This window comes from Anopheles moucheti, chromosome X (genome assembly GCF_943734755.1).
Source record: "Anopheles moucheti chromosome X, idAnoMoucSN_F20_07, whole genome shotgun sequence".
Taxonomy (NCBI): Eukaryota; Metazoa; Arthropoda; class Insecta; order Diptera; family Culicidae; genus Anopheles; species Anopheles moucheti.
This window is the reverse complement of record NC_069142.1, coordinates 9,573,887-9,589,728: the sequence shown is the minus strand read 5'-3', so window position 1 is coordinate 9,589,728 and position 15,842 is coordinate 9,573,887. Positions and strand designations below refer to the sequence as shown.

The 15,842-nt window shown below is 44.8% G+C and overlaps 1 protein-coding gene across 1 annotated transcript; it reads right to left on the bottom strand.

Moving 5' to 3' along the window:
- Positions 1–2,583: 2,583 nt before the first annotated feature.
- Positions 2,584–15,110, bottom strand: LOC128306600 (paired box protein Pax-1-like). Its single transcript, XM_053044153.1, has 2 exons — positions 15,017–15,110; positions 2,584–3,611 (listed from the first exon to the last, which is right to left on the bottom strand). The coding sequence occupies exons 1-2, from the start codon at positions 15,108–15,110 to the stop codon at positions 2,584–2,586; spliced, it is 1,122 nt and encodes a 373-aa protein (XP_052900113.1).
- Positions 15,111–15,842: the final 732 nt, after the last annotated feature.

Sequence of the window (15,842 nt, the reverse complement as noted above, 5' to 3'; positions counted from 1 at the left end):
CTTGCCACACTATCAATATGCTTTTTCTTGAATATATATATATATATGTATGTATATATATAAATATAAATCTATTCATATATACTTCTATACGTATGCAGTTATATAAATCCTTGTACCGCATCTTCACTTTCTGTCCCCTCTTGACATCTCTACCATCCGCTTCATGACACCATCCCTTTCTATAGCATTACCCTGCGTCCCTCTCGGTTCAACCATTGCGAGCTGCCCAAACTCCAGTACGGAGTTGAGTGAGAGAAGAGAAAAATAAGCCAACAGCCTACACACACACACACGGTAACAGGCTGCACTAAGGTAGTAGTATTTATTGCTTCACATTATCGTCCACCATTTCCACACACTGGACGTACTCATTTCGTGTTCTTGTTGTCGTTTCCACTACGCGTTGTCTACTAGCAAGTGACAGTAGCTGTCATTGCAGTGGTATTGGACAGTAGTAACAGTCACAACCGTAGCGTAGACTATCGGTGCGGATTGTTTTTTGCAATGGTAGTAGTCGTTAGCGTTTTAGTACAGTTTTACTACTCGTTGTACTAAAATCAAATGTTGTTGTTTAAATTCAATACTTCACCGCTCGAACTATTTTCGTTTTGTTTTGTCGCTAGAGTAGTTGCGGTTTCCCCTTTCCGTAGCTCATTGAAATTTTTGCTTTCCCAACTTTTGTATTTGTTTTTTAATTGTTTTGCACTTTTGTCGCAAAATACGCGTCTTAAAATGTGTTACCTCCCAACCGCACTCTGCTAAAATCCGACATTCCGTTTTGCTAAATGATATTCTGTGTGTGTTTTGTTGTACTTTTGTGATTCACAAGCTGTTGCAACGCCCTACTCGTTTGGCTCTCGTTCGTTTTTGTTTGTTTGGTTTTCCACAACCACCCACCCCCCCTTCCACTGCACCTATTGTACAGTGGATATTTGCTAGTGGTTTTCTGTTTAAAGTTTTCTATGATTTTTTTGTGTGTTGTGGTTGTTGTTTTGTTTTTGCACTCTAGTTGCGTTACGCTTCATAAGGTTCGCCAGTTACATATTTTGAGGTCACGGTTTGGTTTTGTTTTGCTTTATGCGCTGCACACTGGTAAACTGTTGCCATGTTGCAAACGCTTCTGCCCCTGCCGTTTCGTGTGTTGTGGATGAACGCTTGTTTAGTCAATATTGTTCCATTTTCTCAACCGTTCCGGCAGTCATCTGGCTGACATTTTACACCGTAAACGGTTGAGCCGGTAGGATACCGTCCGCATGTGCGCAAGAACAAGAAAAAGAAAACAACGCCGGCATGGAAAACAAAAGTGGGTTACAAATGGCAGCAATGTAACGCGTGTGGAACGTGAACTCGAATATTGGAAACAACCGTTTGAGTGTATGCAGTGTTTCGGCAACACCTACCGGTACATTATGGACGTCCATTGCCGTTTCTACAAAGTTTGTTTCGTTTGTTGTCCAAAGTTCATAAGATTGCTGGTTGATAACTGATTGATTTTTGCCTTTCCCAACACACGGCAGCATGCCTTCATCTCCCTGTTCACAAAGCTCGCTCTCCCTGTCGAGTGTATTGTTCCACATTGTGTTTTGTACTTTAGTTTTCCTTTGTTTTTTTTTTTTTGTTGTTGTTAATTGTTTGTTTGCGTTCTCCTGCGGCTGGTCTCGCTTTTGCCGTCGGGATTTCGCTTGCAACACGTTCGATTGCGTGATTTTATATCTAGTCTGCCGCAAAACTGCTACGCCCGGCATCGTTCTGATACTGACAGCAAGTGAAATTTCGCATAAGGAAGGCAGTATTTGGGGCAACAAACGACCTACCAACACCAAGTAGTGAGAAACACATCCAAATAAATGGGAATTATCACTCCGGGTTGAGAAACAAAGTGAAAATGGTTGCTCAGTTGCTTAATATATATCTCGAAAATATGTTGGTGCCGTGACCAGGATTATCTAGCAATTTCACTCGCCAGGAAAAGGGAGAGTGGCCCTTCTGGGTGGAGAAAAGCTGGGGCTGCAATTAATGGCTTAAAACAGACCGTTTTGCTCATAACTTAGTGGTGCCGTGACCAGGATGATTCTAACAGATGCCGCTATTCGAGTGGAACACACCTGTATTACTATCGGCACATTAATACACATTCGTAAGTTGCAAAGAGCATTCTCACCGATATAATCCTGTACCTGGCTGTTAACAACAAAACGTAAAAACCAACCTTTTTTTTTGTGAAATGAACAATATAAACCGGGGGTAAAAACAAAACAAAAATCCTGAAAACCTTACGTAGTTCGTTAGCGCGTGTTATATTAAGCAGGTTGGTATGTCTAATCGATAAACTTAGCGAACTAGTGTTAGCATATTAGCACGTGTTGACCACACATGTGTGTCACATGTGTTCGATATGGGAGTTGTCGCTGCTAGGACATTTCCGATAGTAGTCGGGCGTGTTTTGGCGACGATAGGCTGGGAAATGTGGGTAGAAGGGAGGAGCGGGATGGGTAGGCAGGGTAGGAAGATGTCCATAAGTTGAAGGATTGCCGTACCGTGTCTTCAGCGCTCGTCGGACGCACGGGTGCAGAAAGGAACCTATAAGCCGGAAGCGCTGGCCAACCCACCGTGATGCATGCCGCCACTCTGCAGGTACATGTAGTAGTTGTACGAGTTGGGTGACTGTGGTGACACGGACTCCTGCATCTGGTGATGGTGATGGTGGTGATGGTGCTGGTGCATCGCCACCGCCGCATTACCGGCGGCAGCGGCGGCGGCTGCCGCGGCCGCTGCCGCAGCAGCTGCAGCCGAGGCGGACGCCGACCCGGCCGTGGTGGTACCGTTCATCGCACCCGGCCCACCCCCCATCAGCTGCCCACCAACGGAGGTCGGTGGTGGGGTCGTGTGGCACTGGGAGGTGGGTGTGCCGCCGTTGCGTAGTGCGGCCACCGTCGCCTGATGGTGCACGTTCGCCAGGATGTCGGTGACGGAGTGGGAGGAGGGCCAGGGACAGTGGGCGTGCGGGCTGCGGATCGGTGTCGCACCGGTCGGTGGCGAGGGACTCCCACCGCACGACATTTCCGACTTGAGCGAACCGGCGGTGTACGGATAGGAGGGATAGATGGAGTTGTACAGGTGGGCGGGTGCGTGCGGTGTGTGCGCACCGCCCCCGCCCGTGCCGGCGTGCGGATGGTGCGGGTGATGGTGGTGGTGGTGGGCCAGATTGCCGAGCTTGTTGCGCAGGATGCGCGAGATGGAGCTGACGCTCGGCACGTTGTTCTTGTCGCAGACACCGTCCGACAGCAGACGGTCCCGTATCTCCCACGCGAAGATGCCCGGATCCTTCTGCTTCAGCTCGCGGATGTACGTGACGACCTTCGGTGTGGTGACGCGTGGCTTCGAGCCACCGATCGCGCCGGGCAGTATCGAGCCGGTTTCGTGGTAGCGTGCTAGTATCTTCGACACGCACCCGTGGCTGACGCGCAGTTGACGGGAGATGTCACACGGCCGGATGCCGAGCCGGGCCAGCTCGACGATGCGCATACGCGTGCTGTTCGGCAGTGGCCGCCCGTTCACAAACACGCCACCGAGCTGGTTCACTTCGCCGTACTGCTGGGCCTGGTTTTCTGTTGTTGTTTTTTTTTTTTTGAACCGAAAGGGGAAGAAAGAGAATAACAACAAAACACACGATAAGTTGTGGGTTGAAATAGGATGCCCAGTTCGTGCCCGGAAGTCGCCTTTCCGTGCGCCGAAGATCGCCGGGTCAGTGACGCAACGGGTCACTCTCGCGCGCCCTGCTCTAGATACGCGAGGTTTTGCTCCAATTTCCACGGAACAGACACCCGAAGCCTTCGCAGAACGCAACACTAGCATAATCCCATCCGGACGACTCTACGACTCCTCCACCCGTGCTCCTGCGGGTCGGTAACTGGACACCAACACCGGTGCGTCGGTGCGGTCTCGGCGCAACGGGCGATGAACCGTACGGCCATAAATCAATTTCCCTAATGAACGTACGTCGGCGGAAAATGTAAATGCGCTGCGCCCGCTTAGCAATCGCCGACGGTGTCGGTGTTGGTGCGTAGTGAGATCAAAGCCAAACCCCGTCAGCGTCGTGTGACAGCGGCGGTGTTTGGCTTGTGCAATTTGCATGAACATCTCGTGCGAGTACTTTTGCTTGAGAAACGCGAGAGACTTTATGGTGAACGTTCGGTAAGACACTGGAGAGTGCTGGGCTCGGGAGATGCCTTCCGACATGTGCATCACAAAGCAACCTTGAAAGACGACTTCAGACATGGAGCATTCATTCTGAACAATGCTCGTGTAGAAAACATTTTAACAAACAGAGAAGAACAACACTTAATCAAATTGGATTATTTTTTTGAGATATGTTAAAATACCCACTACAAAGAATATTTATCTTTGATCTATCAAGTTACGCGGAATTAAACATATTAAAATGAAATTAAAATAAATTTGTACCAAAATGTTTCCACTTTAGCTTATGATTTATCTGTGTTGACACTCGCACTAGAAAATAGCATTTTTTTTAATAATTGAACTTAAAATGATTTGTCATGAATATTCTCATAATAGAAAAGTGCCTGGCAACACTGCTCTGACAACCTTGAACCTTGCATGGAAAATTACCCAAAACTGTCTCTCATATACCCTGATGATGTGTTTCATATAAAATCGTTTCTAAACCGAATCACTCAACATCGAAACAAACTTTTTTATTTGATTAAATGTGTTAAAAATGCAAGCAATACCAAATGTTCTTAATAAATCGCCCTTATGGCGAGTAACTCGCCATTTCGATGACACGAAATATAAACAACAAAAACGCACGTCAAACGCAATTGTAAAACTTGTAAATGTAAAATAAATCTCAGAATCATCTAATTATGAATAGAGCAACGAGGATATTTTTTGGTGGTTATTATCATATCCAAAATTGAATAATATAATACAATTATTGAAAAAATCCATAACCCATACATAGCTGGGTATACAGAGTAAATATAAATAATTCATTATTTATTTACTCTACATGGAGAATAAACATAATTTCCAGGATTAAGAAATTTTTAAAACATGTATTTACATTAATGCACCATTTATAAACTTACTAAAATGAATCCACAAATAAATTGCAACATAAATTACCGCGCAACCGAAACTAGTGTCATTTTAAACCGTGCGGAACGCATGGATACATTTACATTGACAGATCGGGATTGATTAGCTCGTGCCCTACCTACCCCTAGATCGCGGATGAGTGACGTGGGCGACTGACGCCATTTTCATTAACTGCACGTGGAATTAGCTTGTGCGCTCTTGTTCGGTAAATCATTAATTTGTCGCATTTTGCAAAGTGTTGCAAATGGTGTGCATTGAAGTGAGCGATTAAAGTGTGTGCAGTTAAGTGAGTGTTTATTAGTGCAGTGAATAGTTTAATACAGATTGTTTGATAATCGCATAAGGGTAAGACAGCTTCCGGCTGCCCCCGAAAAAAAAAACCCCAACCCTTACGGAATTTTCACTCGAGGTTCTCCAACATAAAGGTGCAGCAAACTGGCACGCATCCCGTGGCGTTGTAATTAAGCCGTGTAAGTACCGAACGAATTATCATGATACTGCTCAAAAATCAAACGGGCCGCATAATTTGGCGGAAGTTAGCTGTGTGGAAGGGTGTCCCGATTTGAGGTTAAACCAGTGGACAGATGAAATGCCGGTGCCGGCAACTAACCAAAGCGTCTCTTTGGAAGCATATTTCGGTAAAATGGTTATATATTTCCGTCGTTACGCTGTTGGAATCACATTGCTAGCGAGTTGAGTTGGGGATTTTTTTGGTTGGTTTCGTTCGGGTTACGAAAATTTTTGCGGTGACGCGGGGTGACGCTATTCGATGTACAGCATTTTTCCCTCCGAAAAAATAGGGAAAGGTACGAAACAAAAGGTACGCGTCGAAAGACATCGCGAGTTTTGCAAAGCAGTGTGTGTAGCTCGTCACTCGCGTTTGCTCGGCTGCGTACGTTCATTTCCGTCCGTGTTTCGTCTCGCTTACGCTTACGTGTGTGTGCGTGAGTGTCGCTTGCGGTGTATCGTGTAAATTTTTCGGGTTAAACGCTTGTTCCGTCCCTTTTCCGCACACGATAAAGTGAATCGCCGTGTGTTGGCTCGTTTTATCTCACCTTTTCCTTTTTTTTCTTCGCGGTGCGATATTGTATCCGTCCTCTCGCACACAACCCCGTGTATTTGTTTTCTCTTTCTGCCCGAAACGTCCGTCCCAGTGGTTGCGATGCTCTCCACTCAGGGTGCGTGTATTGTTCGTTGCGTATTGCGTGTGATACAGAAAGAGAGAGAGCGTACCGTGCGGCCCTGCTCGAATGAACAAAGGCAGGACACAGCATAAGGGTAGGAAATTTTCGCGAATTTGTTGCTCTGCGGAAGCAATATCCAAATTCTACCTTGTCACCATGTGGAGGCTTTGTAAGGTTTTTGTTGTTCTTATTTTTTAAACCTTCGCTTTAGTTAGCCTACTTAGGTTTTACATTTTATGCGAATTTCAACCTTGTTGCCTAGCCCTATTTGCACCGTGAGGAACAACGACTTAAAGCGTCGGTCGTAGCGATTTGGGGAAAAATATTTTCTTACAGGAGCAGCAGCTTCAAAATGACGCCAGTGCCCTGGAGGCTCTAACCGCATACCGTTTACCGATAATGTAAAAAAAAGTAAACCACGCATTTGTACAAACTTTTGAAGAGGTGAAGCATAACGCAATTTTTCGATAAAAATACAACCCAAAGCAAGCGGTGAGGCCTCTTTCCGTGCGTTGTAGAAAACATGATTTCGGCCCTCTATTTGTGACCCACGGCACGGTTGATCGAAGCAAAGGGCCTGACAGAGACGGAGTGTGGAATGGTGCGAGCGAGATGGATAGTGTCACGGTTGAACGGAGCGCATCAAATCCGCAACGGCGGGCACGATGAGATATACCATTTTTACCATTTTTGTTTTTTTTTTCCACCACCAATTCCCGGTGCTCGCACCGTTTCGTGCCCTTTAGGGGTGCTTCATCGCACACCACGATTGGAAGTCAGCGAAATAACCCCCGGGGGTTTTTAAACGTGGGCTGTCTCTCTCCCTTTCTCCCTCTCTTTGTCTTTCTGCGCCAAGGATACGCTTGCTGTGCATCACCCTGCGACTGACAGACGGGATCCTCTTCATCTGACATCTGGCATCGTCGCTGGATGTTGCGGAAATGAGGATACAATAGGAAAGAAAGGAGAAATCTTCCCCCCACAACCTCTCCCCCCATGCCCCTGGCTCGCATGTTCTTCGTGCCAAATGCCCCTGTTTTGGTCGGGAACGTGTTGCGGATCTGGTCCGGGAATGAGGCGAAACACAGTTCTCGGTGTGCGGTTTTAACCATCACTGCGTGCACCATTGGCAGTATCGTTTTTTTCCCCTTCTCTCTCATCGTTTTTTTTTTATCGGTGATGAAGAGATGCGTTCCTGTGACCGAAAAGAAAGGAATTGGGTGGGACATGGGATGCGCTCGGCAGGATTTTTGCACCGCTTCGGTTGAGTTCGCGCGTGTGACCTTCTGCGTTTTTACGTTCACTGTGAAGATACTGAGGTGTGTTGGAGAAGAATGGGCCCAGTAGATAGGAACGAAGCAACTCTAACTGAACTTCATGAAGATATAAGGAACACTCCTTCCAGTTGCTGTTCTAGCATTGTATATCCTTCTGTATGTCCAAATTGGTTGAATATTAAAGGTAGATATCAATTTCTGAGGTAGGACTTTGAAGGTATCTGAGGTGGGATGCATATGCCTTCCAACCGGACGAGTTCTGGGAGCAAAATTATGATTAAGAATGCATCTTAAAATGCTGTAAATTACTTTATTTTACTGATCAACTAAGAGACTGACTGAGGTGAAAGATAACGTACAAATCAGTACAATCGTTGATAAAAGACGCAGAGCAGAAAAGGAATTCATTATTCTTCATTCACGGTCGTTTAACGTGGGTCACTGCATAAACAGCTCGAATAGTGTTTGATATCAACACTACTGGATGGTTGCTTGAGTTCCAGCGGAGAGGGAAATTCCTTGGTTAAATTAAGCAATACATTTCGCGGTTCTTGTTTGACAGATTGAGATTGTTTAATTCGAAATAATCAAACACATTCACTCGAATCGAATTTTACTCCCTGAAGGCAAATTGCAAAATAAAAGAAAAATAAACGGACGTATCATAAAAAATTCTTCCAAAATCACATCGATTCTATTTCCTTTTCTTTTTAGCGAGCGCGCGCGCGCGCGTTCCTCCACGAAAATGTCAAAATTTACCCAGATTTGTACCACATTTGTTTTACGGTAGCGTTTCACCATCTGTATCTCATTTTCAGCACGAACTTGAACTTTGCCGTCACCCGGAACTGTTCTCGTGCAAAAATATTCAAACCGAAACCGACCTTCTTAGAGGCGCAAGAGTAAGGAAAAAGAAAAAAAGGTAAAACAAGGTCGCTCATCTGCCAGCAACGTGTTTTGGGGGCCCATGGATATATCTTTCGAAATGCCGCGGTTCATCGGGCCAAAGGCGGGAAACAAATGATGGCAAAATGTAACCAAAATTGTTGTCATCCTCTCACCCCGGCCCCTCACACCAAATCTATGCGGTTAGCTCTACTTCACCCGGAACAATGACAACCGCGAGAAATGACTGTCGTTTATTCTTGGAAGTCACTGATGGGCTGGTATGGCCTCACACAACTCTCGCTAGTTTCACACTATTCCGTATGCTGGAGGAGACCCGAATCGTAAAAAAATGCGGCATCGAACAGGTCGCGGTATCATTTGATGTTTGATGATGAAAAGCGGAAGCACAAGACACCCAAGCAATGTGCCCTATATGTAATGGAGGCTCATATAGGGGAAAAAAAACCTCACGGTTGAGCATGAGATCGTAACTCAAGTTTAACAGTGCGCAACGAAGGATCGACATTAAAACAGAAGCTGCAACGAGGGAAACCATGCGGATGAAGTGAGTAGAATTAGGCCTGTTGGAACTCCCCCTGGTAGCCAATTTTCTTCCAATGCTCTCAAGTTTGCACGAAGATCTAGTGCGGTGTGTCCCCAGTCAGTGGAAATCTCATTCCCTCCTGTTATTTTTTTGGGTTGCACTCAATAACAAACTATTCTCTTGCTGTCTTAAAATTGTTCGATCAAAAATCCCAAAAAGCAAACCGTACCCGGGGCATCTGGTGCGCTAATTTGCCGACAGTGTGCAGCAGCAGAAGCAGAGCAGATCGCTTATATCGGATCGTCATGTCTTGGACAAATCAAAGGGACAAACACACGCACTTTTTCCCCCTGTCACCGGTGAGGCGCCCGTTTTCCTTTCACATCCATTTGCCCTCGCTTTTCAGTGTGGACGCGCACGTTTTCGCGCAAATGTTGTCGCAAGGTATTACGCGAGCTGTAACAACAATTTGCTACTTAATTAGTTTTCCTTTCTTTCTTCGTTTTGTTGTAAGGCAGAGGTAACAATGAGCAAAAAAAAATGCGAGGCACGTTTAAAGAAACACAAGATCTGGGTGTGGGACATGCTAGTGGAAGCGATGGCTATTTTCCGGCAAGGGAACGATGTGTTTATGGTAGGTCCCCGATGTTGACGTTTGTCGTTTTTGTAGTTTTGTGCGTATTTTTTTTTTCGGGATAGTGTAATCCTCTGTGCGTATCGGGGTTGACAATGATTGACACGAGGATTTGGATTACCGGCGATGGATTATCGATAAAACAGCATTACCGCGACATTGCAGAGATTTAGACGTGTCTGTTGTTGAGGATTTTTGCGTACACTGCTATAACATAGTAACCTCCAGGCCACTCTTACCTAAATAGGATTGTGTGTTGGAATAGCTATAACTAATGTGAATTGATTTTATTTTAGAATTCTCACTGCTGTTGAGTAATTTTCTAATCAATAAGTAACATATCTTCTAAATAATCTAAATCCCTCATCATTATTAATCTATTTTTGTAGGTAATACTGGTGTGGTGTGATGTAGCAATCTTTTGAGAAGAGTTATATATTTGAATCTTCAGTTTTAGGAACTTATCCAAATCATGATTCTAATTTTAAAAATCCTTTGGAATCCTTGAAGATTGACGAATTCTAGTAGATTAATATGAAGATCCTCGCAATCGAATGCTAGTTGTAGCGTGGATTGTTGCAGTTTCATAAAGATAGATAATTCAGAAGCTGAGATACAAATAAAAATGCTTTAAATCGCGATTCCTTCGATATTTATGAGGGATTATTTTTTACATGCTCCAAACTTGGAGAAAACATGTATCATTCAGGTATCCTGTTATATCTTCAATATAGATTCTGAGTCGAAGATTCATTTGTCAGAGATACAGTATAAAGATTAATTCATGAACCTAAGAAAAATTAACCCAACACTAGTGAATTTAACGAAACTTTGAAAATACAATAATCTTTGAGGGATCCTTACGGAACTTCGGAATAGAGATTCTGAGTCAAAGACTTAACAGTCAGCGATTGAGTGTAAAACTTTAAGAACACGTAAATCTTTTAGGAATCCTCAGGAATCTTCTGAACAGAAATTACGAGTCAAAGATTCATCACTCTTCACGATTCAGCATCATGAATCTAAATCAGATTCATTCAATATTAGAAACATTAACGAAACTGTGAGAATATACACAACATTGAGGAATTGTTATGAATCTTCAGAATAGAGATTCTGAGACAAAGATTGACAATCTTTGAGGAATCCTCATGAATCTTCGGAATAGAGATTCTGAGACAAAGATTCATCAGTGTTCATGATTCAGGTTTATGAATCCAAATCAGATTCATCCAACACAACTTGATGGATATTAAAACACTTACTGATAGAGGCTTTTAACAGGTCCAATATAAAAGATGTTGTGTGATTTAAAACTTGTAAAGAAGCGGCGCAATATTTCATCCACCTTACCACACCTGAATGCCGGCTCGCCATCGACCCACGTGAATTCCTTACCAAAGCGATCAAACAAAAAAAAACCGAAGCATCAACGAAAATGGTGAACCACATTGTTGCTCCAACTGCACACAAGGGCCATCACAAACCCCCGGAAATCGACGATTGCTATCCGCCGGGGCTGCTTTTGGGCGCACGCGTCTTTCATTGAATAATTTGCGGTTGACTTCGGGTGTGCGCTCTACACACAGGGGAAGAAGAAAGCAAAAGCCAAAAAAAAAAAAAGCAACCGCAAAACATTTCATCGCCTACGGGTATCCAAACCCCTGCACCCCGTGGGGAAGGGTGATGGCTAACAATCGGCACACGGGTGTGTATCCCTTTCTGCCCGCAAACCGATACCCCCGGGGAAGTTGGTGGTTGTAAATGGATTTGTGCCGTATGTACCTTTTTTTGCAGGGGTTTTAAACTAGTTTCCCTTTTTTACAACATTTTGTGGAACATTTTGGTTTTTCATCAAAGGTGTGGGTCCCTTCTCGATTTCCGTTTTTTTGGGTGTGTGTGTGTGATGCTGGTGGGTTGGACATTTTCAATTTGTAGTTCACTTTGATTTACAAGGGATTTTTGTAATTTTCATCGTTTTTTTTTAATCCTCAGGCTGTAATCACCTCAAACCTCCCTTTACCACCTAAGGGGTGGAAATTGATGGTTTTGATTTAAATGGAACAAATGAAATAAAGCAACATATTTCCCGCCTGGACACCGTGGAAAATCTAGAGACAATAATAATAATAATAATGTGCGCCTTTCCTTAGTGTCCTGGTTTTGAACCCCGCCTAATTGGCTTACCCACACCGTAAACCCCTTTTTTTGCTTTCACGAGCGCCTGATTGCGTTGGACGATGAGCCACGCCCCGCCATTTCCCCCTTATTTTTCCCGGATTTGCCGTTTCGCAAAGAAAACCGAGCGTCGCGGGGGTTGCGTTAATGATTGCGCTTTTCTTTCGCAAACGCCACCAAAAAATTCCATTGTGTTATTGTAAATGCTCCCACAACCCCACAACCGGCAGTGAATTTGCCAGCCAACAAACGAAAAAAGAAAAGCGAACAGCCGGACGGAATTGCAACGAGAAAAAGGAAATGCGTTCGATGGTCGTTGTGGTGGCGATAAAAGGGGGTTTGTTGGTGAGGTTTGAGTAATGGAGGAAGGTATAACCTCAAAAGAAGTAATCAAACTCCGATATAGGGCGCAATGAGTGGCGCAAACTAGAAAGGAAATTCAATCGCAAAACGCCCGCCAAATGAACAATGCTTGCAGCACGTTTAAACGATTTTCCAATTGCACTTTTATATGCAGCGCTAGTGGGGTAGGGGGGGGTGGTTTTTTTTTGTTGGCTTTTCTTTTATGTTTTCTACTACTACCACTCCGCCCGGCAAAGGTTTTTTTTTTCCCTGTGATGTCAGGTGTCGTTACGGTCGGACCTCAAGCGCCCCCATGCCGCGTAAGGGTGGAAAAACCCCCTAGCGAAAGAGGGTAGTAAAGGGCTATCCCGCCAAGCAATCGCCGCAATTTATAATTTAACCATTTAATTGCATTCAAATTCAGATTCCTTCCCGCGCGTAACGGGGGTGATGGAAATCCAACCATAATTAAGCTGAATGGGAAAATTAAAAGGAAAAAAAAGACTAAAGGAAAATTAAGGACACACACACACGCGCGACGAGATTTACTCATTTGGCAAAATGGATTGATAATGGGAAAGGGGTTTTTTTTTTTGGTCGAAGCCTTGTTATTGTTAAATTCTGGCATGCCCTACGGCCTCTTCTTTCGTGCTGTGAACACCGCTGATTGAGTTGAATTCAATGCAGTTCAACCGCAGCGAAATGATGTGTTTTGTTGCGCGCCCCTCTGTGTGGTTAGAGTGGCATGCGAGCCATCATCCTTACGGGTGTAGAAAATTCTTTTTCCCTTTCCCAGATCTTTGACGACACTTTCAGAGAGATCGGGGTCGATGGATATCGCCCAAGCAGCCAGGCGGAAGGATATCGGTTAGCGATCAGGCTGGTGTAATCTCTTCGCGATAGAACGTATGTGAGTGCTCCGGTACCAATCGATTCACCGTAGCCCAGATTTCCCACATCTAGACCGTGGAGTGGGTGACTGTGAAGTACGAAGACTAGCGGTCTATGATATATCTGATGCGAAATGTCAAACATACTGAAGACATCGCGTCGTTTTGCCGTTGAAGGTGTATCACGGACGTCGAGCTCTCTCGAGGGTGGTGCAATCGTAGCCGTGCACGCCAAATCGTTCTACCCCACCCTCTTGTCTTCTTTCTGCCCCAGTGTGAGAGGAGTTACACCGGGGCGGGGGACCCTACATGTGAGTAGCACAGTAGCGTCGATTGTTATACCCGCGGATTGCCAGTGTCTGGCTGGTTTCGCGGCTCGCTGCACTTGCGCTCGGCGAGAAGAGCATCAGGGCCATTTAATCTGCATACCCCGCGAGTCCTGCTGCGTCCGTGTCCCTGCCCGTGCCGAGGTTTTGGCATTGCTGTGCGGCGCCAGCACTGACCGAGACACGCGGTATCATGCACACATGTGCGGTTTGACTGCTCTTCCTGGAACTGTTAGACCATCGCAGCGTGTAGCTGCCGTTGCTTTATCGGCGGGTTCTGGGCCTTTTTTTGCCCGCAGGTACTGTGAGTTTTCTTCATGTGATGTCGTAAAATGAATTTCTGAAGAAGGAGATTTTGTCCGAAGACCTGGCTCGGTCTGAATTGGACATCTCATAACTATGGGCGAAATGTTTATTGAAGTCTTTTGCTATTGCAAATAACATAAATGAACTTTAAATTTTCTTTTCTCTGATATAGAATGTATGTCTGAAGATGAAGATTTAGTCCAAAGTCCTTGAAAGTCTAATATCTTTGGGCGAAATGTTATGTTATTTAATTCATTCCCATACAGGAAAGTTCTTCTCTCTGATGTAGAATGAATCTCTGAAGGAGATTTAGTCCAAAGACCTTCATCTTATAGAAAAAAAGAGTCTTCATCTTATAACTTTGGGCGAAATGTTTATTGAAGTCTTCTGCTATTGCAAATATTATTTCATTCAATACCATACAGGAACTTTAAATTCCCTTCTCTCTGATGTAGAATGAATGTTTGGATATGAAGATTTAGTCCAAAGTCCTTGAAAGTCTCAATTGGACATCTCATTTATGTCTATATCTTTTAAATAACTAACAATTTTGTGTGAGATCAAGTGTCATCCGTTTCTTGAAGAATCATCACTCTACATCAATAGCAATAGAAGATGTCTAGAGTTGATGGGGAATTCTGTACGGTATTTTTAAAATATTTTCTCTGCATCAGCTTCAAATCCAACGCGGTGAATAATGTGACGTGCAGTACGACGTCTGAAACACACTGCTCCTCCACACATCGACAACCATCTGCCACTTATACCAACACGCGCGATTCATTTGAAAAAAAATAGGGCATTGTGCGTTTTGTGAATTGATTGCGGGAAGCGAAACCAATTGCAAATGGAAAATGACTGCTTGCCCGAAAGATGAAAGAAAAACCCGACGACCCCGACGGCGGTGTAATACACGACAAATGCAAGAAGCGCATTCACTTCCGCTTCACTATTGACATCAACCCGCCGGGTGTGGTGTAGGGGTGTGAAAATTTTAATGAGCCCAAGATGTGTGGTATCTCCTTTATTACAGCGCTTAGTGCGATGAAGCGGACACACATTTCCCGATCGAACGGTCCGGGATCCTGTTTAAGACGTTAACGAGACGTCAGCAGGTTAAACCTAACGCCATCGACCAACAACCCTCCTCTACCTTTGATGCGCACTGAAACTCATTAACGGTAAAGTATTTAAGGTATGGAGAAGAAGGATGAACGATATGATGGTCGTAGGTGGTTGCGGTATACCGAAACAATGTTTACACCCCCATCTCCTCCCTCCCTTCTTTCCTATTATTGTTTTTCCTTCAACTTAACTTACTTGACTGCCGGAACGGAAGCGCTTTACCATCTGGAATGCCGTCCTTGACATATCCGCCACCACTGTTGAAGGTGATTTGTGATGATCGGTGCATAAATATAGGCGCGCTTTCCCCCCCCCCCCCCCCCACCCATTTTGTCGGGCCGCTGGGAGCGGGTTAAGTATGGCGCGACCTTTCCCCTGATGGCAAACGCGTGCCACGTCGGGGACATAATTAATGGCTCATCAATGGCTGTTCGATGTTTGTGCGCGAAGGTGTTTCTTGTGCCGTCGGGCGGCATTTGACAGGGCAAACCCACCCCTCCCCCCCCCCAACCCGGGGAGTTAACGAAGTTACCGAAAAGGTCATTCAATCTTTCCGATGGAGGTGAGATTTAGTTTATGTGTTTTCCTCTGATTTCTTCACTGACAGCTAGCGGGAAAGTAATTATCTTCCGTTTTTAAAATTAAGGGGAAAGCTCATTTAACCACCTCATTTTCCCACTCCCAAACCTTCTCTCCCGGCCCAGCAGGAGGTGCATCTCCGTAATGGGGAATTGGTTAAAATATTTCCCTGTTAAACTCTTTTACGACCGCTTTACCTTCACAAAACCGCGGGGAACATGTAATATGCGCGTTAAAGCGCGTTTCCGTTCCCATTGCTTGGGGGTAACCTTAATTTTCCCTCCCTCGCCCCTTTACGAAAGGTAAGGGAAAGGATAAAAACATCAATCGCATCAAGGAAGATGAATGATAGGTACCATTAAGAAGGCGCGTGGCGTCATATTTTTTCGTTTCTTCTTTTGCTCTTAGTGTGCAAAACGCAAAATATCGCTTTTCGGCGTTT